Raw genomic sequence first — 23,819 nt, 5'->3', positions numbered from 1 at the left:
ACAAAAACAGGTGGGTGAGCACAGAAAGGAATGATGGGACGGCAATGGGAGCCGTCTGTGATTGGAGCATTCCTAGCCCCAGTAAACCTTTCTTCTCTCTCCGCCATGTGCAGAGTGTTGATAAGAGACATCATCCCACTGACTCATTAATCAACTGTGAAATGTACAGCTACCTGCCGCTTTCTTATTCCCGTGCCCCCGAAACCCCTCCGCTACCTGCTTTTTCCTCTTCTCCACTTCTACCCGCCTGTAAAGAGAAGAAACAAACTGGACTCCACAAGGATTCCTTTTGAAAAAAAAAGAAAAAAGAAAAGAAAATTGCTCTCCTAGCACATTTCCTGTTTCAAGATTTTTCACTCTTTCTCAATCATATCCACAAGCGCACAGCCTTGTGTACACATGCATTCACACACAGACAACACATGCTTTGTGTTTAAAGGGTGCCTTTATGTTTTTATTTATTTTCCATCATTAAACATGGCCGAAGTTTCAGATTAAGGTAAATGTAGCTAAGTGTAACCCTTCTGAGCAAAAAAACATTCTGAATACTAGTTTTTTTTCTACTTTTGAGACAAGCTGACGTCAGCTCGTGGCGGATTTCTGTATCTGCTCCAGGCACACTATACAAGTGTTTACATTATGTAGCCTACACGGCTACATCAGGGTAACCTGTAATCTTGGTTGCTGATGTTAATTTTCCCCCAATTTCAGATCAGACGTATTGGAACATGTTCAGTTGTTAAGAGTTTTAGAAGCTTTAATTGGTGATTTTTCACAGTAGAAAATGCAGCTAGGCTTTGTGACCATCATTCTACTGGCTGCAATTGCAGTGCAAAGACACGGAGACATGGAAGACCCCAAAATGCCGAACAATCAGTGCAGACTGGGCTTTTTTGGGTGGGGGACTTAAAGAGACAGGCACTGAAACAACCCGATTTCACTCCCAACTAGACAAATATCGGTGCTTGGTCAGTGGTCCTCGCACCACGGCATCCTTTGGTGGTGGTATGATACTCACCAAGCGGTGGTATTTTCCAATCAACCAAGCAACTTATTCATCGCTGGAGACGTAAGGCATCGCTATTCAATCAATATGACCTTATGAGATCGGGACGACGGTTTACTGTACCTAGGCTACAAGCCCGAGCACAGAGATCATTTGTCCCCATTAGTATTGTGCTCCTGAACAAGCGCCTCAGCTCTGCGTGTGAATGTAATTTCTGTTTATTCATTAAATCAGTACTTTAAATGTGACTCACCTAAACAACCCTACTGTGTTCATGATGCTGGCACAATGCTTGATGGTATGTGTTGCTTTTTGTTTGTATTGTAATGTACTGTGTTGTGTTGGTGCTCCTGATGACTGTGGGATGCAAGTCAAATTTCCCCAATGGGGACAAATAAACAATCTATCTATATATCCATTCATTTGTTTTCTGTAACCACTTATCCTGTTAAGGGTCGCAGGAGGGCTGGAGCCTATCCCAGCTGACATTGGGTGAGAGCCGGGGTCCACCCTGGACAGATCACCAGACTATCACAGGGCTGACACATACAGTAGAGACCACACTCACATTCACACCTACGGCCAGTTTAATGTCACCAGTTAACCTGCATGTTTTTGGACTGTGGGAGGAAGCTGGAGTACCTGGAGAAAACCCACGCTGACACAGGGCGAACATGCAGACTCCACACAAGAGCCCATCAAACCAGAAACCCTCTTGCTGTAAGGGCAACAATGCTAACTACTGCACCACTGTGTTACCCCGCTCTGAGCAACTGCAGTAGGATAAAGAACGAGAACTTAGGTGGATGGGAGGGGAGGAGGTTGGTACCAACAAACTCCAGACTTTCACCCAGTACTTTACATAACATATGGTGATGTTTTTTTCTAATCCTAACCCATGCTTATGTTGCCTAAATGTATTTTTCTTGCCTAAACTTGAGGTAGTAAACCTTTTTTCAACACTCTATTTTAATTTTGAGACTTTACACATTCAAGCAGAAACTGTACATTTCCTGTGTAAATGGAAGTTTATCTTGAAAGACACAATGCATGTAAAAAGCTTTTTTTTTACAAGTCCTCCCTGAGCATTCAAAACTGATGATGCTGGATGCTATTTTGACATGTAGGGCCACTGACCAAGCGTTGATTTGACAAGTTGGGAGTGAGAATGTGTGGGCTAAAACACAGCGTCTCAAACAGACTCTGATTACAGATGTTCCTGCACAGTCAAAGTGTTTTTTGAACATTAAGCATGTAAACATGTTCAAGTAGCAACCCAAAATACACGTATGAACCAATAGGTCCGCTTTAAACACACGGATGTAAGGACACCGGTTTGCACTTTTGAGTTGTGCAGCTGTCTTTTGTCCTACAGACACATATCCTACGCATTTCTGTCTCAGTAGCTTAAATTATGATCACACAGACAGAAAACCGTATCATTTTGGCTTTACATCTAAAACACAATCCCAGCTCCCCATCGTTCACTTTTCTGCCCTATAAAAGCATTTTATTCTGCCTCTTTTCAAGCTGTCCCTTCGCTGGGCTCCTGCGTCAGTAATATCTGCCACAAAATCCCTGATACATTTCTGAATTGTGCTGTGTGTTGTGTAGGTCTCCTGCATATACATTCTCTTAAGCTGTGTAAGAACTGCTGATCTGCTGTCTTTTTGGCCCCAAACTCAGACCCGCTTCAGGGAGGGTAAAATGAAGAGAGGGGAGGTTTGCATTTTGATCAGTTTATTTGCATTTTCCACATGTCAAACTCTTAATTTATCTGCCAGCTTTGATCGGCTTTATGGGAAGCTGACTATGTAATAACTCACAGTGCGTCATCATTTTTTTTCTGAAAAGTAAGCAACAAACTGACCAAATCAAAGTTTGATTAATAGGCAGGGAGGTATAGACGGCATTGTTCTGGTGACAGCTGCGTAAACACGAAGCCCAGAGAGCTTTTAGCTGTAAATTTTCTGATAGCGCAGATTGTAAAATATACACAGCAGGGCAGAAGTTCACTTTCATGTTGCATTCATGGAACGGAATATACTGCTAACAGGCAATTGCTGTGATTTACATTTAAAGCATGCTGTGATGGCATGGAGAACTCTATTTGGCTCCGCACATGGAGAGAAAGCCGAAAAGAAAACATTTTATGTTGTCAGAAGGGGTTGAACATTAAGTGTCAGTCAGTAACTTTTCACAGTACACAACCCAGAAACATCACCAGATCCTTGTTATCATCCAGGTACAAATGCTGCAGTCTGTCTGCATTTCACCTTCTCCCAGTAATAATCCTGCTGTAGACTGAGCTCTAAATTATTCAGGCAAAAATGTAAAATACATAGAGGTGTAAGTGACTGCAGGTAACGGAGTGTCAAAGTGGGCAAATACATCTTGCCAAAGTAAGCTCAAATATACTTTATTTGTAATTTAATATGAAAATGTAAGCAAAGCAATAAGTTTTTCCTTCTATAAAGAGGATCCATGTCTGTGTTGGAGAAAACAGTCTGTGATGGGGTCTGCACTATATTATGGCTGCATTGCATTAAGGCCTCTTGGGGCTGTTCTTGGGGGAGAATTGGCAGCTCTGCTTCATCTTTGATGGATTTCCTCCTCTGAAATTGCTAAATGTTGATGTAGGATAAGAAACCCTTGCTTTTTGATTCTCAAACGCTGCGTCTGACTTCTACTGTTGATGTTGTAGATATGTTTTAGATAGATGATTAGATAGATTTGTTTAAATTGAACTGTTTTACACGCCTGGTCTATTTCCTTTTTTTTCTTTTTTTTTACACAGACAACCATATCTGTAAACCACGCATCTATACCGCCAGAGTAATTTTGAGCAGATACATTGTAATTCAAAGGGACGGCAGCGCTGCCAGGAAAGATATCTGATTAAAAAAAAAGAAAGAAAAAAGAAGGAGATGCTTCTTACTTCTAACAGAAAGTACAAATTACTAATGTATCAGTATCATTTTATCTTTTAAAATACTTTGGTAGTTTGAAATGTTGTCTGATGTGGGATTATTTGTTATTTGTTATGAGACTGGTGAAAAATCCCTAAAATGAAACTGTTTGTACTTTTTACCTCATAGAATCACCATATCTTTTGACATCCACAATGATAACAAGACTAAGCTGAAACATCAAACATGGTGTCACTGTTCAGGTTTCAGTGTGAGTGTGGAGCTTGCAGTGAAAATAATATTATATTCAAGTGTTTGACATTTTATAATCTCAGGAGCCCAGGGCAGTAAACACACCAGTTTAGGTCTGTAATTTCTGCCAGTGCTGACCACACTGTATACACTGCAGCTGCAGTTAACAATAATAAATAGCACATAGTTTAATTCTACATCTGTTCCTGTGACATATTGTAAACCTTTCTTCAAAATAATCCGGTAACTTAACGCTGTTTGGTTCAGTAGCATGCATTTACAGTGCGTGGCAAAACACCGTACTTGATGTGCAGACTGAAGACATAAACATTTTGGTGGAAACACTGATTGTGAAAATGTAAGAAAGAATTATGTATGTATAAACATACAAAAATACATCTTGCTACAGAATGTGCCCATGCGAAATGATGCAGTCAGACGGTTTGTAAAGGATAGGTTCATGATTTTTAATAGGACACTCACACGCCCATATGTACATTGAAAAAATAATTGGTTGTTGTCCACACTGGCCATGAAGAGGTCTCTTAGGGGACAAAATCCACAAGGTCTAAGACAGGATCACGTCCTGTGTTGACAGGATAGATAGTTGGTGTGTAGTCATAGCTACGGTGCACAGCAACGGCAGAGTCAGTGTGGGGAAAAGCAGTCCTTTACCCCAGTCTGTACATGCTGTACGCATAGTTTTTAAAGGGACACTATGACATTAACTATCTTACTATATAATGACGAACGAAAACTCTGTCTGTGTGTGTGTGTGTCTCTGTTCCACGTTTTTCTCCTCACTGACTTGGTCAATCCATGTGAAATTTGGCACAGTGGTAGAGGGTCATGGGAGGATGCGAATGAAGCAATATTACATCAATTGGCCAAAGGGGGGCGCTATAGCAACCAATTGAAATTGCAATCTTTGAATGGGCATATCTCATGCCCCGTATGTCGTAGAGACATGAAACTTTGCACAGAGATGCCTCTCCTCATGAGAAAAAAGTGTTTGAAGCATTTTTGGTTGTTTGATTGTTTAATTGATTATTTTGTTTTTTGAAGTCACTGTGCGTGATGCAGCTGCAACAGTTGACAATTCTCATTAAATAGGAGAATACAGTCATTAAGTCAAAATATAATGAATATAGCTTAATACCACGCTAGAATCCCCAATTAAACAATTGTAATGTCTGCAACATTAACAGCCAACATGTTGTTATGGGAGGTTTTAAAAAAAAAAAAAAAAAAAAAAAAAAAAAGTCGGGCTTTTTTTTTGGGTTCGGGCATGAGAATTCTGAAAACTTGTCAGGCCGGGCTGGGCTGGGGCTCCACCCCCTTGGGCCAGGGCCGGGCCCGGGCCCAGGTAATAGGCCCGTGCAGGGCACTATTGCGGAGGGTGTGGCTCATCACATAAAGGTGTATAACATCTCAAGGGTTTCACCCATCACCACGCAACTTTGTAAGCATATGACCACACATCATCTGAGGGGACCCCTCCATTATTGACCCAATCAAACAAAATGGGAGTGCTAAAGAGCTAATTTCTTATCTAGGCCTTACCGCCATATGGATTTTTACTAAACTTGGTAGATATATAGAACAGGACGCCTCAAGGTGACTGTAACTCTAATTGGCAACTGGGTGTTGCTATAACAACAGAAAAATGCTTAAAAATGGCTAAAATGCGACCAATTGCTGTGGCTCCCCCTGTGGCCAAATGTTGTTGTATGTTGGTCAATCTATGTGAAACTGCACATAGGCATTGAGGACTGGCATAGGTAGAAGGTGACAAAGCTACCAATGGGTATGGACTAGTAACTATGATTATTAAACTTATCATAATATCAGTATCCTACAGTCAGTAACACTATGATGTAATAGATTAGCATGTTTTAGTGAATTCCATGCATGTTTCGATAAAGTCTAGCAGTGCTAACGTTAGTCGACGCCATTAGCCTTTGTATTGATAACGTGCTATGACATACCTCACAGAGATTTGCAACCTCAAGAACTACTGGTCGTTGGAGGCCCACAACTTTTTTACCAGTGACTAAACAATCTTACACTTTTTGGATAAAGTGTCATATCCTTTGTTTTATCAGAAACAGGCTCAAAATCACCACCACCAAAACCACCAGATTACATTTAAATAAACTGTAATTTTAGCGAGTATAGAGCCAGCATATTTACACATCTGCCTCGGTAAATTAAGAGTTTATATCAACCGAATCAGAGTTGATGATTTTTAAAACAGTGGAAAGATGAACCAAGACAGTGTCTATAAATTTTTCATTGTTTCTGTTGACTTTAAATGAAGTGTGTTTTACAATGATAAAATTATTGATTATTTAAATGGAGTCTGGTTGGTCTGACGATAGTGATTTCAAGGCTGTGTCTGGTTAAACAAAAAGGATATTACTCTTAAACAAAAAGGTCTCTCTCTGTGGGCATCCTTTCGATAATGTTGTCAGACACTTACAATAATAAATATGTCAGTGGCAAACACAGGCACTTTTAGTGGACTTAAACTGACAGTACCAAAATATCCTGAATTGCAACTTAGCCGCTGACGGCTGCTACGCTCTCACTCATTTTCAGAAAATGTTCCCATTAGTCACTTAGACATGAAAACATGGGGAAAAAGGGTTGAAAAAAAAAACTTGTTAACTCTGGATTTTTAATTTTATTTGACATGCAGAAAGCCACACAGCAACTCTTCAGCATTGTGAATGCTTTGTTTTCCCCCTTGGCATAAAATGATGTGAAGTTTTGTAGACATTCCCATAAATACTGTCTCTAGGAATGGTTACAGCAAATAACTTTTTCAACGTATGAAAGTACATAGAAATAAATGAGTAAATCCTTAAAGAAATTTGTTTTTGTTCAAATTTAGTATAAAACTGCCAAAGAAGACTGATACCACTTTTTCAGAAGTATTGATCTTCTCATCTAACTCTTGTCAAGAAACTGAATAATAGTATTTTCCAAAATATTGAAGCTGATACTTTTCACAGCTTGTTTTGAAGGCAGCTTTACACAAAAACTGACTGTTCAAGGACATTGTTTCAGTGTATCTTTTATTTCTATGGTAAGAAAGTCCAGAAATATTTGCAAACATGAACGACTCTCTTTCAAATCCAAAAACTTGAGTGCTAAAACTGGAGCTGTTCCATTAACAGTGAATAGGGAAAACTGTTATCAATGACTCCATAGACTGTGTAATGAAAATGGACAGGTGGGGCTTTTTAGGAGGCTAAAATATGTTTTTCTGCAGCCCTGTCCACAGCAGTACAATGCTGAGATGTCACATAGGTGGGACCACCATGTTTAACTGTATAGTTATGGCTGGAAATGATACCAGAAATAAACAAATTTGCCGATTTCACATATCTCCACGACTGAAATCAATTATCAGTTGTGCCCCCTGGTAGAAATAGCAGTTGTTAGGGTGGCGTTATGTTGATTCAGTCCCTATGGGTACATTTTCTGCTTCAGAGCTGAGAACGCTACAGCACGGTACAGTTTATTTGGGTATAAAAAAGAAAACAAACATTCTATGGGTCCACAAAATCAGTCTCCCATTCATTGTCTATGGCTCCAGACTTAGTACTCAATGTCATCGCAAGTTTGAGACTGACTCCTCTGGTTTCTGGCTTTAAGAGAGAGTCACTCATGTTCACAAATATTGATTGAACTTTCCTCGGCTATGGAAATAATGTACTGGAATCTTAATTCCGGTGGTGTTCCTCTTTAAAATATTCTATGAAAAGAAGAACAATGAAGTTAAAAGGCTGGGTCACAAGCACTGGTGGCTGTCCTGACTCTCAAAAAAGCCTGCAGTTAATTACACTATGCATCATAACCTCTGCTCTCTGAGGGGGCAGAACGAACCCCCGCACTGGCAATTTAAACTGCTCCTTATAAGCTACTTTTCTTCTGCACAGAAACATAGACGCACACACATTATAATAATTGTCCACACGCACACACACAAACTCAGTGAACACAGTATGATACTCACACACAGGTTATGGCTTTCCAAGCAGTTAGAGCTCGTTTAATCTCATCCCTGTATACATTCTTTGTCATCAAACCTTTATAGACAAATATAAACGCAGATAATGAAGGCCTTCCATTAGTTCCAATACAGAGCCATCTTAGCGTACAGTAATGTCCATTCAAGTTACCGTAGATATCATTTGGTTGAATGAAAGAAAAGAGTTTTTTATATACATAGAGACAGAAATATACACATGTGCAGGTGGACATATGGTGCACACCCACAGTCATTAACAACAACATCTCAAATGACCAAAGGACCATTCACTGGTTACGTCGCCATCTTTAGTTCTTTTCGCCACCTGCTGAAAAAGTATACTGTATAGCACCCAAATGAAAGAGCTGTACGGTAGATTGATTATGGTCACAGATACTATACCAACACTTAGAACACTGAGTAGGCTTTACAGTTTAGAGTTTACACTAGTGTTGAAGACAGAATGTAATCATCCCCCATCTCGCCCCTAAATTTGTGGTCTGTTCATCCAAGAGAAGATTAAGTCGAGAACCAATTCAAGACAAAAAAAAAAAACAAAAAGTGTGACTGATAGCAGAAATATGTCTCTTTCTCCTCTCGCTCTCACTCCTACCCCATTTACCTCTCGCTCATTCCTTTTCTCTCTGCAACAATTTCTTTTCTGTCAATCCTGTCTTCTTTTAATTACGTTGTTCACTCCTTCTCTCCCTCCTTTGGTGAGAAAAGTGCAGAAGTCTTTAAAATGTTCAGCTTCAGTCCTCCAGGATTTTGTGTCTCAGTCTGAGGGAGAGTCATTCCCAGTGAACAGCCTTCATGGGCCTCTCCTACCAAGGGTCCTTTTTAAAGCCATGTGCTTCATCACAGTTGTGGTCCGCCCTAACGATACATCAAATGAACAACAAATTCACACTTGTAAAACTTCAATATTTTCCAGCTCTTTTTGTTTTTTTCTTCTTTTATAAATGCCATTCATGTCAACTACCCAGAGATTCAGCCTTCTTAATATCAGCCTCAGAAATAACACCTTCTGCTTTTGGGATCAGCTTGTGGGTGGATGACCTCTTTTTTCTTCTCCTGGCGCTCCTATAAGGCATGCTGGGCCAGGACCAGAGCCAAAGCCAGGCCGGGAAGCAGAGCCCAGACGTTGGCACGCAGACAGGCAGAGTGATCCTCTGGCAGGCCCCGGGTTTTGCCCAGGCCATCGTCTCTCGATTCAGAATACTGGTTAGATAGAGGGACACACAGGGGGAGAGAGAGAGACGTGCAAAGGTTAGACGTGACTCAGACACTCGTGCTGCTTCTTGTTCTGGCATTTGATGGGGGAGAGGAGCAGGAGGAGACAGGACAAAGGTGAGACAGGACAGGGTCAGAGCTGAGGAGAAGACGGGAAAACAAAGAGTCAGAAAGTCGGAGTAAAAGTGAGACATTACATGAATCCGTGGCAGACCCACTTTGGCACGAACATTAAGTGTTTGATCCACCAAATGTTTTGATATGTGAAGTATCTCAGTATTTCAAGCCCCTGCTGCTTAGTATGCTCCCTGCTTCTTAAACAAGTTGGCAACAAAGGAAAGCTTCTTGTGAGGACTTTTTCTTTTTTCTTGAACTCTTTTAGGTTGTGCCAGCAAGTCTCTAAACAGTTTTTAGAGCTATCATTACAGGCTTTATTTACAAGAAAAACATGCTAGGAAGCCAAACACACACTACAGAAGCCAGCAGCAGCTGTGGATTTCTTTCAATATTTCATAAGGCATAAATTACAGCAAGCAGAGGCCCGAACAAAATACTTGCAAGACCCCTTGTATGCAGTTTGACTGTGCACAATCAAAATACTACAGTGTTTATTCTTATGCACAAGAGAAAATACACGTATGTACAGAGTGCAAACAGAGAGGGAGAAATGGCACATTACCACACTGTTCACATTATGGCAGAGAGCAGTGGGAACACATCAGTCCAGATATTAAACTCTGTGGCCTCCAGAGTTCCACCGTTATATCCACACAGCAATTGCCTTATTATGTGCTTTTCCATAAAATTGTTAGCATTTTGAATACTTTTTCAATTTTCTCGGATTCTTGTAACACAAAGCATAACCATTTGCCTCGAAGTTAAAGTAGTCTCGCTCAATTTGCGGAGGCACCATTTTCAGTCCAGCACAGCAATACAGAGGCACATCATAAGGAACATGAAACATTTTCTTCTCCTCCTCCTCCTCCTCCTCCTCCTCCTCCACCTCCTCCACCGCCATCCCCTCAACTCATCTTCACCAATGTAACCTTTGCAGAGATTGCACTTTGGTCCATTTCCCTGTACACAGGAAAAACATCTACTCAGATGTTATCTACTAGCACCTCATTTTCCACCAAAACAAGACAACATATGAAGAAAATAAAAAATGAAACAAGAAAATTGTGTTGGATTATATTAACAGGACAGGCATATTTATTTTCCTGTAAAGGCAGAGAAGGAAGATGGGAGAGTGAGGGAGGGAGGGAAGGGAGGGATATCCAAAATAGCTGCAGTTATCACAGTACCTGGGCTTGTGCATTCACGCTGTACAAAGAAATAGTTAAATGACAGTTGCCAAAAAAAAAGGGGGGGGGGCTATGGGTAGCTTGACAATGCACCAAACACATCCGCGACTAAAAGCCAATTAATTAGCAAGGGCAGTGATGTGTGGCAGCAGCCTGTTGACATGAGTCCAGATCTCCGGCTGCAGCCAATATCCACACATACACACTCGGGCTCGTGAGAAGGTACACGAACACATAAACACATGGCTAAGAGCACAATCACATGCGTATGAATGCATGCACCGTGACGGAATACAGACAATGTCAAAACATGAACTCATTTACTGAGGCTTTAACACATGCTGAGAGAGAGAAAAAGAGAGAGAGAGAGAGAGAGAGAGAGAGAGAGAGAGAGAGAGAGGATGGAAAATTTATTTAAACTGTTGATAAGGAAGTCCCACTTGTCATTGAACATGTTACGGACAGAGTTTTTATTATCGATCAGTACATTACACAGTACACACAAATTTACAGTGCAACCGGACTGCATTCCCTAAGGCGAGTAATCGAGTAACCCTGAGGTACATAGCTTCTGTCCACAATCAATTCCTTTCAATTGAGCTGAAAATCAACACGTGACAGTGACAGTGTGGGAACACAGACAACACCAGCTTCCCAGCGGTTGAGGTTAGAGGAAGGATTTAAACACACAGAAGCTGGATTACATTACATTTTGAATTATACTTAAAATGTGGCAAAAGTGAACAGTTAAAGGAACAGTGTGTAGGATTTAGTGACATCTACTGGTGAGGATTGCTAATTGCAACCAGCTTGCAACAATGTGCCAAGAGTGAACTCTTGGTCTCTTCTTCTCCAGAACAAACAGACCTTAAACGGATATTTAAACTGGTAAAAATGAAACATAACAAAATAAAATAAAATAATACAGTTTCACAGAAGAAATCAGTGTTTTTCCGACACTGTTTGGATCATCACAGATGAGCTGGTAGCCCAGCACCTGCCAATGTATGCTCACTTATTTTCTCTGATAACTTAAAATTCAGACCTTCAGGGGTTTTTTGCAGGGAGCCAAATTATCTGCAGGGGTCTCTTTCCCTTTAGAATCAGTGATTTAAACTAGTAAAAATATTGAATAAAGCCGTTTCACTGAAAGAAAAATATGTTTTTCCGACACTGATTGGCTTGTCACAGAGAGGCTCCTAAATGTGGTGGCTAACGCAGAAAGAAATCAGAAATGTGCTGTCATGGATTAAATCAAATGCCTGGACTTATTTTGCATTTTTTTATTCATGGAAGAAAGGGAGGACTTGGATATGAAACATGAGATTTGCATGCAGTGCCATATGATACAATACTACCAGTGACATACTACGAACATAAGGGCTCACCTCACACACCACCTTTCAGAGATAGTGTTAGCCACTAACTGCCAAGCTAGTGCTAAACCTGCTCCACTGAAAAATCTAACAACGCTGGATGCTCTTAGCTTGGCAAAACTACCATACAACTTGGAGAGAGTGAAGAACCTCACCTATTTCATGTGCAAAGATCTGCATCCATACAGCATTGTTGAAAACAAAGGCTTTTGTTACATGCTAAAAAGAATGGAACCCAGGTATATGGCTCCGTCCCGACGTTTTTCACCGACAAAGCCATACCCAAGCTCTACAGAGAAGTCAAGCATAAACTTGAGGATGGAATCTTTGTGCTCAGCAAGAAGGGTTGCATTAACTTGTGGAGCCTGGACTTCAGTGGATTCATATGTGACTATAACAACACTTTTTTTCTCACAGAGCAGTACATGAAAGTCACACCAGGGAAAACACTGTAGACCTCCTGCAAAATGCAGCACAAGAATGGGGAATTATCTTTGTAACAGGCAACACTTCTAATGTGGGTGTTGCCATTCAGTTAGTGGATAACTGCATGTAAAGTGTTTCTCTCTCGCGCTTAAAGCTATAGTTGGTAATGTTGGAGAGCTAGCAAGATTTGAAAGCGGCACCTCCTCTAAGCTCCATCCACTCCTCCCCCTTCTGTCAGTGCTCTGTCCAAAGCCACAGCCCCACAAACTTGAACGCGCATCCTGCAGTAGGAGTCAACTCAGCAGGGCAAAGGAGAGCCGAGTAAAATAACAAATCCCCCCGAAGCAAACAAATAATTACCTGTCCAACAGAAAGACAGCAACCTCTGCATCACTTTTCAGGCCCTTCAACTCCCTCAGTTGTCTCCACCGTTCAAAAGCTGCACCGATGTTGATGTCTGGTTTGTCCTCTCACTTTATCCAAAGCCTTTTTTGTCGCAGCCTTTTCTGCCTCCGACTTTCCTTTCTCAGCCTGTTTAGTGGGGCGAGCCGTTACAAGTAACGCTGGAAGTGGTATTTTTGGCTGCATTTTCTCTGCCATTGTTCAACTCGGTATTTCTGCTGAGGAGTGTGCTGAATATTTCCGGCAACGGTGACACGTGATGAGTGCGTGCAGGGAGGAGGGAGGGAGGGACAGAGGGGGGCTCGGGCAGGACGAGACATGAAGGCATCTGATTGGTTCTCTCCATTCACACTGAATGGCAGGGATTGGTCAGAGTTTTTATAGGCCTGCAGCTGCCACAGAGGTCGGATTTTTTTCCTTCCTTTTCTGAACACATTATGTATTGACTACTCTCAGGATGGAAGGACCTTTTCACCCAGTATAACAAGAAGTGTTTCTGAACAGGATTACCAACTATAACTTTAATCTGGCCTCGCAGAGGGCGAGTAAATCTGCCAGCAGTTCAGTTTGTCAGGTGTATGCAGCATTTTTGACAGGTTTTATGACAGTGTTGGCCAGCCTGTCTGCTTTGCATCAGATGTTAACGCAAAAAAAAAAAAAAAGATTTCAGTCAGATGATCAGACTGAAAACTTTATTGTATGAGATTAAATTGATGTTGACAAAGTTTTCAGTTGGGGAAATAATTTGCAGTTGGAAAAAAAGGTAAATCGCAATATATAGCAATATATTGTATCACAATACTCAGCATATTGCAGTATCGCAATAATATCGTATTGTGACCTAAGAATTGTGATAATATCCTATGGTGGGTCCTCTGGCAATTCCCACTACTAGTAATTATACACTAAAGAAAACAGATGTATTATATATTATTTCTGCAAAAATATCCCCCATAATCCTACACACTAGACCTTTAAACAACTCCTTGTTCTGGAATCTGTTAAGCGAGGCCATTAATGTTCAAAGCAGGATCATAAAAGACGCACAGAATCCATCTTATCTGTGAGAAACCGACCTTGGGAATATGGCAAAGACATCATTGGTTGTTTACAATTACCTTCATCAAACTCTACAGAAACATGTTAGTATAAGGGAAAAATATTGTTTTCTCCACATAAATAAAGCAGGACTTGTGATGGCTACATCTCTGACTTACAGTGCTCAAAGGACCAAGCTTCAGCCCACATGTTTACTCACTGAGCATGGGATAAAGCCCACAACCACTGGCAGTGACATTTTGAATAATTATGCATCTAAATTAGCTGAAAATACTCTATAGACTATAAGATAGCAGTATGACAGACATCAACAGGCTTAGCCACGGACCGTGGGTTCTCCTATGCTCACTCTTCTCTAACTGTGCTTTGTTTTATAGGTTATCCTTCAGTGTCATGGCCGTTCATCCATCCATCACAAACTTGATGCATTCTGTTACTCATGCTATTTGCACACATGTGCATGCACACGTGTGCATGCTACTACGGGGCCCACGCTGGCCGCCACGAGATTTACAGCCTTGGACAGTCAGTCTTCTGCCAAGAGGACTCATACCATAACAACACTCCCCCAATTTATCTGCCATGGAAGTTTGACAAGTTTTAATTGCCAGGCATAGTTGTCTGAGAACGCAGGGCCGCCCAAAATGTCCCTACCAGCTCCCTCTCTAATTATAAACTTCCTGCTTGAGTAATCACACGTCTTATTGTTTCCTAATTACCATTTTTACAATAAATTAAACACCACGCTGCAGTGAGACAGGCACAGAGCGGTGCATCAATACTGACATACACACACAAAACCTTTGGAGAATGCATTCTCCCGCCATCCTCTCTCTCTCTCTCTCCAACACCTTTCCCAAACATGCACACTGTTATTGTTATCAGTGGTGCTTGTTCATTAATTCTCCTCTTTGCAACATTTTTAAGGTTTTAATTTGCTGTCTTCACAACAATGAGGGGTTCTGCGTAAAGGACAATACTGCATGACTCGGGAGCAGTGTGACCATTTAATGGCTGTGAAAGCCCCTGGAATTACTCAAAATAGATGTCTTAATGGGAGTCATTCATTCAGCACCCAAATTTGCATTCATAAACGCTGCACGGTGCTTGGATTTTGTGTATATGCGTAATAGTTGCTGAAAAATGACATTAACAATAACATCAACAGCAGCAGTGGAAACAGAAGGTTTTACAAAGTATATTACAGTGTCTAATTCAGCCAAGCTTGGTAACTGGGTCTCCTGCAAAGGTGAAAAACATCATTAGTCTTACACCAGAAGGGTGCACTGCACATCTAAAATACATCTGTAAAACAGAACAATATTTCATTGTAAAAACTAATCACACTCAACAGCTAGATAAAAAGGAAACCAGAAAAAATTCTGCTTTGCTCAAAGTGCAGTGAAATATTTCTGTCCAACTCAAGAGAGACGGGGAGAGAGGGGGAGTCTTTGGCGGACGATATGGTCCTGTCATTTTCACATTTTATTTGACGAGAAAACGAAGCACAGTTCCATTAAAAGACAAACACACGTGCATTCTTGCAGCACGGCAGAGAGTGATGTTTTTCTGCTCCAGACGGTGAACCCAGTTATAGCTGAGTTGACTGCAGTCTTTAGAGCAGACGGCGCTGAGCGGAGAACAGGCCCTGGGCCAGTATTTTGGAACCTCTAATCCAGATTAAAACCCCCACCTCCCATTTATTCCACTATTTCATTGTGTGAGAGAGAAATATAATATTTCAACCAAATGTCATCATCTTGGGTGTAGCATGAACTGTCTTATCATAAAGCGTCTGTTCTGATGTGCCAATTGCTTTAACAAGCGTAGAGATTGAATGTGATGTGAATGTGAATGGTGCAGCGTGTTGAGCTTTATGATTTTGCCTCTGTACAAAATCCTCCTTTCATGGAAGCCGAGTGAAGGAATGCTTTTATGGTTCTTATTGTATTAGGTCCATTTTAACAAGGAAGTTGCTGCAAACTGAAAATATATGGATATATTTTTGCAATAAAACACACATAAATGTAACATCTGCAAGTCATGAAACAATTAATGCAAACCTATTACCTCTTGGATGGTGACAATGGGAGGTACTGAGGTGCCCATCGACAAATCTGACCCCGTCTTCGTCGTCACCGAGGGGCCAGAGACAGACAAGTTTTTGTTCTGCATGTTGTCTATCCCATAGCCGAAGGCCTGAATGGCATCTCCTGCAGGGACAGAGATATAAAGTCATTTGTTTTTCACTGCCGTCCCAGCAAGAAGCCAGCTAGCAGACAGACAGCTCTAAGTCAACTTCTTGGTCCCCTGCCCAATCTTTGGCAACCGAGGGAATGAGGGAGGGCGGAGTGGGATTGAGGAAGGAAGGGGTAAGAAGAGTAAGGAGACAGTCTTTTTGCCTCGTCAGTAAGCTTGAAGTTAAACTAATCAAAAACAGCCATTGGAGATTTGTTTATGAAAGGCCACTTTTTTTTTGTCTTACAAAACACCAATACTGCCTTATGTTTAATATTCAAGCTGTGCCTTCTTTTTCAACCTAACATGTTTTCAGTATGCTATCAATTGAACTAGTAATTATCCTTCTATAAGCCAATGCTGCAGAGGCACAATGGACGAATTCATCAAATACAAACAACCTTGGTTCATGTCCTCAGCTCATTACAAAAACCCTTTTATGTTGCAACAGCCATTCCCGAATTGCAACATGCTGACCAAATAGTGGCATAATGTCTGCACTTGAGATGATGAACCCCAATTTGTTTGCCGGCAGTTGTACACTCAGAAATGGAATCTTTTAAAAGTAGCAAATCAATCAGCTCAAACAGAGGACAGCAGCCTGCGCTCGTGTATCCGCCTGCAGATGTACTGTACGCATGTGTGTAATTTTGTGTCTAAGTGCATGTGTGAGTCTCTGCAAAAATGTGATAAATCCCTGTTCAGTCAGCTTTTCAGCTAGATATGGTAAAATAGGGGCTGAGTACCTTTTCACTGCTCATCCGTTTAAAACACGAGGCTTGTTTCTCTTTGTTCAGCCAGAGAGAAGGCAAGGCATGTAATTGCTTGGCAACCACCTCCATTATAAGGTCAGCATGCAGAGATGACTTTGAATAGATTCATGTGACTGATCAAATTCAAAACATTCCCAAACAAGGGAGAAATGGCATTTCCCCACCACCACACAAAGGACAGATAGGATAGTTGTGGAACACACCAGCATAATGGACACACACTAAGTCCTTAGTGCTCCCGATGCATGGCCACGTTTATCTGTCACATCTTCTGTCCACCTACATAGTGTTGCACACTTACTGTACAGCAAAACACACACAAAGGCACACACGCGTACACCTGCACACTTAACACATACAAAAGCACCCTTCATGTTTCTCATTCTGTTCGACACTGGCGATTCGGGCTGCTGCTGGAAAATAAAAGCACAGAGAGGAACAGAGCTCACCAGCGAAGCCTAACAACTTAAATGCTAGCAGTGAAGAGCTACTGTAGTGAAGTACTGCTGAGACATGCGATGTTACGCATCTGTTTGTCAGGGCCGTCTATAGCTAGCTATCCCCCTACAGATGCTGTACGATGGGGGAATAAAGTCATAAATCAAACTAGTTGGCTGGAGGGCCTCCACACAGGATGTTTTACTGCACCCAAATGTTTCACTGAGTGATTAAGCTCATTGCCAATAGCAATTCAATTTTTTAATGACTCTGGATAAGTTTTCCTTTAACCCCTGGGCATAGCATGCATTGCCCTACCTGCAGGGACAGATGGAGCAAGAAAAAAGGGAGAAGAGAACTAGAGAAAGAGACAGAGGGAGGAGGGAAATCAGGGTTCAGACTATGTTTAAACTATTTTAATATCCTCTCAGCTGTAATTTTTATGGTAGCCTCCCCATATTTGACTAAATATGGAAACTATTCTGTTCTTGGGCTCTTCCTTTCACTTGATCTGAGTGGGGGAAGAGATTGTAGATAACAACTGATTTTTCTACCACATGGTTTCAATTGCAATGTGCTTTGGTTTGTTAATCAATGTGGAAAATTTATTTAGTCTGCAGAAATAGTGAGAGAGGAAAGATATATATATAAATATATATATGTGTATGTATGTATGTATAGTTCTGTACAGTGAGTATGTTTTGTGTATATTCTCCTCCCTGGTGTGTCGAAGTTTATCACCAGTTCCCCTTGACTGCAGAGAGGAGATGCTGCATTTTGTGTTATTTTTCAAGACGCCTCCTCAGCTCCCAGCCTCATCCCTCATCCTGCACACTCAGCTAAAACGGTACCCCAGCAATCTATTGAAATGGTCTGAAAGCATTATCCACACAATGGAACATGTTAAAGGCAATGGTGTCTTGTAGCGCTGATGACACTGCTCGCTCCGCCGTAGCAAGGAAGGATCTCACTGTATTTTACTTCGCAGCGGAGAAAAAGCATAAGGATGTTTGAGGTAACCACTCTGTCATGCTGCACCCTGTGTGTGTTATGCATTAGATGTACAGATGATATGTATTTTTGCCTCTGCTATTATTTCATTTGTGCTAGATCTGTTCCTTTCCATGACATTTTTCTCCCGCAAGGGATAAGCCCTTTAACTCTCTCAGATTGAATATGAAAATGACATGCAAATGGTTCCTTTTGTATTAAAGTCCGGGGCAGATCTTGCCCAAAGGAGGGATGAGAAGTGATAAGAAATGACTACTTTCTGAGAAACTAAGAACATTTAATTCCAACTTAATCAGCGGGCAAAGGATAAGTTGTATCAAACTATGTAGCAGGCAATTTTTATATTAGGAACCCAAGAAGTTCCTTCTATCTATCCATCAAGCCATCGTGCATTCATCAGTCCATCTATCCATCCATCCATCCCTCATCCATCCATCCAGCCACATCCATCCATCCCTCCATCCCTCCGTGTATCCATGCTTTGTTCGACCCATCCATCCATCCATGCATCCATCCATCCCTCATCCATCCATCCATCCACTCATCCATCTCTCTGTGCATGTATCCATCTATCCATTCATCATCCATCTGTCCAGCCACATCCCTCCATCTATCTATCTATCTATCTATCTATCTATCTATCTATCTATCTATCTATCTATCTATCTATCTATCTATCATCCAGCCACATCCATTCATCCATCCATCCCTCCGTGCATCCATGCTTTGTTCGACCCATCCATCCATCCATGCATCTATCCATCCATGCATTCATGCTTTGTTTGACCTATCATCCATCCATCCATCCATCTCTCTGTGCATTTATGCATCCATCCATCCATTCATCATCCATCCCTCCAGCCACATCCATCCATCCCTCCGTGCATTCATGCTTTGTTCGACCCATCCATCCATCCATCCATCCATCCATCCATCCATCCATCCATCCATCCATCCATCCATCCATCCATCTATCCATCCCTTTGTTCATCTGTGTATTTATCTGTCCATCCATCCTTCCATGCATTCATGCATTCATGCTTTGATTGACCTTTCTACCCATCCATCAATCATCCATAAATATTTTAATCCCTTTGGTTTAATTTCCTCTTTTAACCAAATAACAGAGATAATTTCTTCTTTTTTGTTTAGTGAATTAAAATTAAAACCAACTTAATTATCTTCTGACATTTTAATACTTGGCTGTCTGAAGAGAATCCGGCCCCACCTCTCATTATTTCCATACTCAATCCTCCCACCACCATCCACTCCTCAACATCCTGTCCACAGTTTTATCACTGAAGAGCTCTACGACACTGAAAAACAGAATCTGCCATGAGACCATTAAAGTTGCATTAGATCGAAGTTCATGCCTCACTCTACTCTTACATGGCAGCAAGAGTAACTACTGCATCGCGCGCTCATGCTCTTATCAATATTACATGACTGTTGAACCCCTATCAGTTATAAAACCCATTGCAGATGCATGCAGAGTATCCATGTGTTTGGATGGCTCACTTAGGCATGTGTTATCGGTGAAGTACCGCAGGAAGTTCATACATTCCTCTTCCTGATTTCCACTGCCCTTACAGGTGCACCACGGAGAGATGGTCCAATTGGAGAAGCTGCTGTCGACATAGTTGGGAGTCATCTCTGTCCCTGTGAAGGCATCCACACACAAACACAGACACAAATTAGGACAAACAGTTACGGGTCACTAATGGACAATAATGGACTACATTTATTGCAAATAGTATATAAAATGGATAACAAGTTGTTAGTCATAGGAATAGGTTTGCACTGTTTGAGTTTATGGGGAGGTGAAGCTTTCCGAATGCTTTATTTTTGATGTAAAGAGGCCATTATGTTATGAATATTTTGCAAAGTAGGTGCTTTTGGAAGTGTGTGTGCTGTTTGAATATAGCACTGCTGTACCAAAACATTTTACTTTTCAAATGTCTCTCTGTGTAGACGCTTTCAGCTGGAGTCAGGGGTGTTAGATGCACTTTGTGTAGCATTTTCCAGAGAAATCCAGGAAGCGCCATGGCGTATTATCACTTCATACAGCACCAGTTATGACACATGGTAGGGAGGCAGTGACTGATACTGAAATATGGACACTTCAGCAACCACTATACAGAAAAAAAGTTATTTCATGTAAATTTGCATGTGGAACTTTTTGCGAGCTCTGTGGTACCGCTGCAACATCACCAAGGTGCTGTTATCAAACGTCGACTGTGGTTGAAAAATGTGCATGTACTCATCCAGGCACATTGTTTAAGCAACATTTACTATGAGCAAACAGATGGTCATCAAGTGTTTTAATTAAGTAAACGCTCTCTCCGTGGCTCCACTGCCTAATTACTTCTAGTAGTGAACCGATGTCCAGTGTGCTGCAGGAGATTTTAGGTTTGGAGGGGAAAAGAACTGCAAGTCTCACTGCTCAGTCCGCTCCTCATGATGAAAGTGAAGGTAGAGTAGACTGCTGCCACACTTTCTATAACCATCACTCATTATCTCAACATGTATCTGAAATTTGAGACAATTATTGTGAGATTTGGAGGTAAATGTGCATTTCTATAGCTTTCCGACCATTTCATTCTCCCCCTCCCCTTTTCTCTTTTAAACACACTCTCACTCCATCGCAGTGTCACCCACAGCCCTGGCTGTACTGACCGATGAGCCTTGCGTAGGAGGCCAAGCAGGCTTGGTGATTGTCTTGGTTGGGACAGGTGCTCGGTGTGTGCGGAGTCACCCAGCAGTTCACAAGGTAATCAGCCAGCCTAGACCTGCACAACAAACACGAAGCACAGCACAGACAGAAAAAAAGGAGAGAAGCAAGGGTTCAGTTATAAGCACATGACAGATGAACACACATACACAAATTCAAAGCACAGGGACCTAATTTTTTTGGCACAATTTTTACTCTGGAGCATCTGTCAATTGAGACCAGCATCCAACAGGGAGAGTATATGGAACATCTGTTTCTGGGCCGCCGCAACAGGTGTCCTGAATAGCAACCTCTCACTCATACCTCTGTACCAACAAGCTATTTATGATCTTCACAGCATGCAACTTAAACCCAGCGATAGTGCATTTGTGTATGAATGAGAAAGATATTATATGCCTCTTTTGGCCACTATTTCCATGCTTATCCCGGACATCTGAACCATCTCCCAAACTCACTTTCCCCACAAACCCAGGGAACTGATAAAAATAGTATGTTTTGTTTCGGTGTGTTTGTGATAAGAGCTTTAAGTCTGTGGAGGCCCCCAGGGTGGCATTGCTAATCCACTTAAGTAGGTTTATTGGGAGTAGCGTGTGCAAAGTTGCTCTGTCTGTACTGTTCACATCACGGCTGCCCACTAAGTGAATCACAATCCATTGCACATTTCTTTCTCTCTCTTCCTCTCCTTCTCGCTGTCTCTCCCTCCGCCATGACTCATTCTTTCTGACCTGGTCTGACCACTTTTTGCAGCCTTAAGTTCAAAGGTACTGCAACGTGCCTCGGGCTGTCTTGTCCTTAGTGAACACAAACAAGCGTGAACACACAAAATCACTACACACACACACACACAAACACACACACATACACACATACACACAAACACACAGAAACATTTTTGGTAAGGGTAGTTGACTGAATGCATTTTCTGGCTGGTATCCAGTTGGTTGCTAACTTTTGGGCAATTTAGTGGCTGATAAACAACAGCTGACTTGACTCATTCATGATAGCTGCTCTGATAGCCTTCTCTTCTTTTCTCAGTCTGTTATATGCTCATTTGTTATGGTGTTTTTTAAAGGGTGCCGTGGGTGAGGATTTTCAATACATCATTGTTAAATTAATTGTGACATTTTAATTACCATAAAGAAATGAATCGCCATCCAGATGCCAGCCAGAGTGCCAGTCTTTATTTCGTGCCAGTGGCGTTGGTCCTCTTTGTTTCTCACAATTAAAGGAGCTATTTGATATGTGGAGAAATACCTTTATTCACTTTCTTGCAGGTTATAAAAAGAACAATACCGCTCTGAACTCTAGCTGGAGTCAAGAGATGGTTAGCTTATGTTAGCAGAATGACTGGAGGCATTAGGAAACAGCTAGCCTTGTTCTGACTAATGTGTTGGTGGATTTTTTTTAATCTTTGGACAGAGTCAAGCTAGCTGTTTGATCTTGTTTCTAGCCTTTATGCAAAGCTAAGCTAGAATGATATTAAAGCCGGTGTGTCTATTTGCACTGGGTGAAAATAGTCAAACTGTGGCTTTTCAGCTATTTACACCCATACCTACATGGCTCTATTATGGAATCCACTGCATGTTGTGATTAGCAAGTACCATAGGCCGTATAAAATAATGGATGCAGCTACCACCCACTGGTTTGTGGACTGCCCTTTGAAGCCTCAAGTTCAGCATTTCGGCTGTCGCCATCTTGGGTTTTTGGAGCTAGACGTGATCATATTTGGATGCGAGGATGGAGCTGTGGAGGAGCCAAGGGTGGATCTGATATTAAGACCAAAACTGTTTTTCATCCCTGGCTGTAAACATGTTTATTTCTGCTGTAATGTTGGGCATTTCAACATACAGGTCTATGGGGATTTACTCTGTTTTGGAGCCGGCCTCAAGTGGCCATTCGATGAACTGCAGTTTTTGGGACTTCCACGTTTTCTTGATACTAAATCAATGTGAAGTTAATAATCCAAACAAACCAAAAGATTTAACACTGAACACAGTAAATTATTTGGGGCCAAAAAGAGCATTAGTGCAGTTACTCACTTAAAATATTTTCAAAATAAATGTCTAACGATTGTTCATTGAGTACAGTGTCATCCACAGTTTCTAGCACTTTTAACACTGAGGGTTGGGGCATAGAGGTCATGATCAGGGCTGGTACTGGCCAATCTCAGATATTTTCAAGTGGTACATTTAAAAGAAAACTTACAAATGTACTGCCAGAAAGTCAGGTGATGTAGTGTCAGAACATCCTACAGAGGAGGAAAAATGGGTGGATGAATGGGGTTAAGCACCGGACTATCATACTGGATAGGTATGAGTCTTGTGTGAGTCTGTGTCTGTTTATTTTAGACTTAGCTGACTTATTATTTTTAGTTCCTAGAATGTATAAAGCTGCTGAGTGTACACCGTGAACATAAACTTGAACAAAATAGACCTGTTCATGTCCTAACACCCAGGTTTATACTAATTTGTAAATAGCTGCATTGGGTATTTGCAAATAGCATTGTTGGCTACTAACACCTGGTTGCTACTAACAACCTCCTTACATTTCTCAGCTTGGCAATTAAGCCAATAAATGTATTTTCAAAAATTACTAATTACTCTTTTGAGACTGCATTTCCGT

The 23,819-nt window shown here is 41.3% G+C and overlaps 1 protein-coding gene across 1 annotated transcript in view; it reads right to left on the bottom strand.

Annotated features, from left to right (window-relative positions):
* Positions 1-6,891: 6,891 nt before the first annotated feature.
* The window catches only part of LOC125890690 (GDNF family receptor alpha-2-like), a 55,821-nt gene continuing 38,893 nt past the window's right edge, over positions 6,892-23,819 (bottom strand). The window contains exons 5-8 of the mRNA XM_049579445.1: positions 21,143-21,255; positions 19,985-20,125; positions 16,077-16,219; positions 6,892-9,427 (exon numbers count right to left, since the gene is read on the bottom strand). Of these exons, the coding sequence (XP_049435402.1) occupies positions 9,290-9,427; positions 16,077-16,219; positions 19,985-20,125; positions 21,143-21,255 (535 nt within the window). The 3' untranslated portion in view covers positions 6,892-9,289. The remainder of the gene's footprint in view (positions 9,428-16,076; positions 16,220-19,984; positions 20,126-21,142; positions 21,256-23,819) is intronic.

Source organism: Epinephelus fuscoguttatus, linkage group LG6 (assembly GCF_011397635.1).
Source record: "Epinephelus fuscoguttatus linkage group LG6, E.fuscoguttatus.final_Chr_v1".
Classification (NCBI taxonomy): domain Eukaryota; kingdom Metazoa; phylum Chordata; class Actinopteri; order Perciformes; family Serranidae; genus Epinephelus; species Epinephelus fuscoguttatus.
The sequence above is the reverse complement of the archived record's forward strand: the minus strand, read 5'-3'. Positions and strand labels throughout refer to the sequence as shown.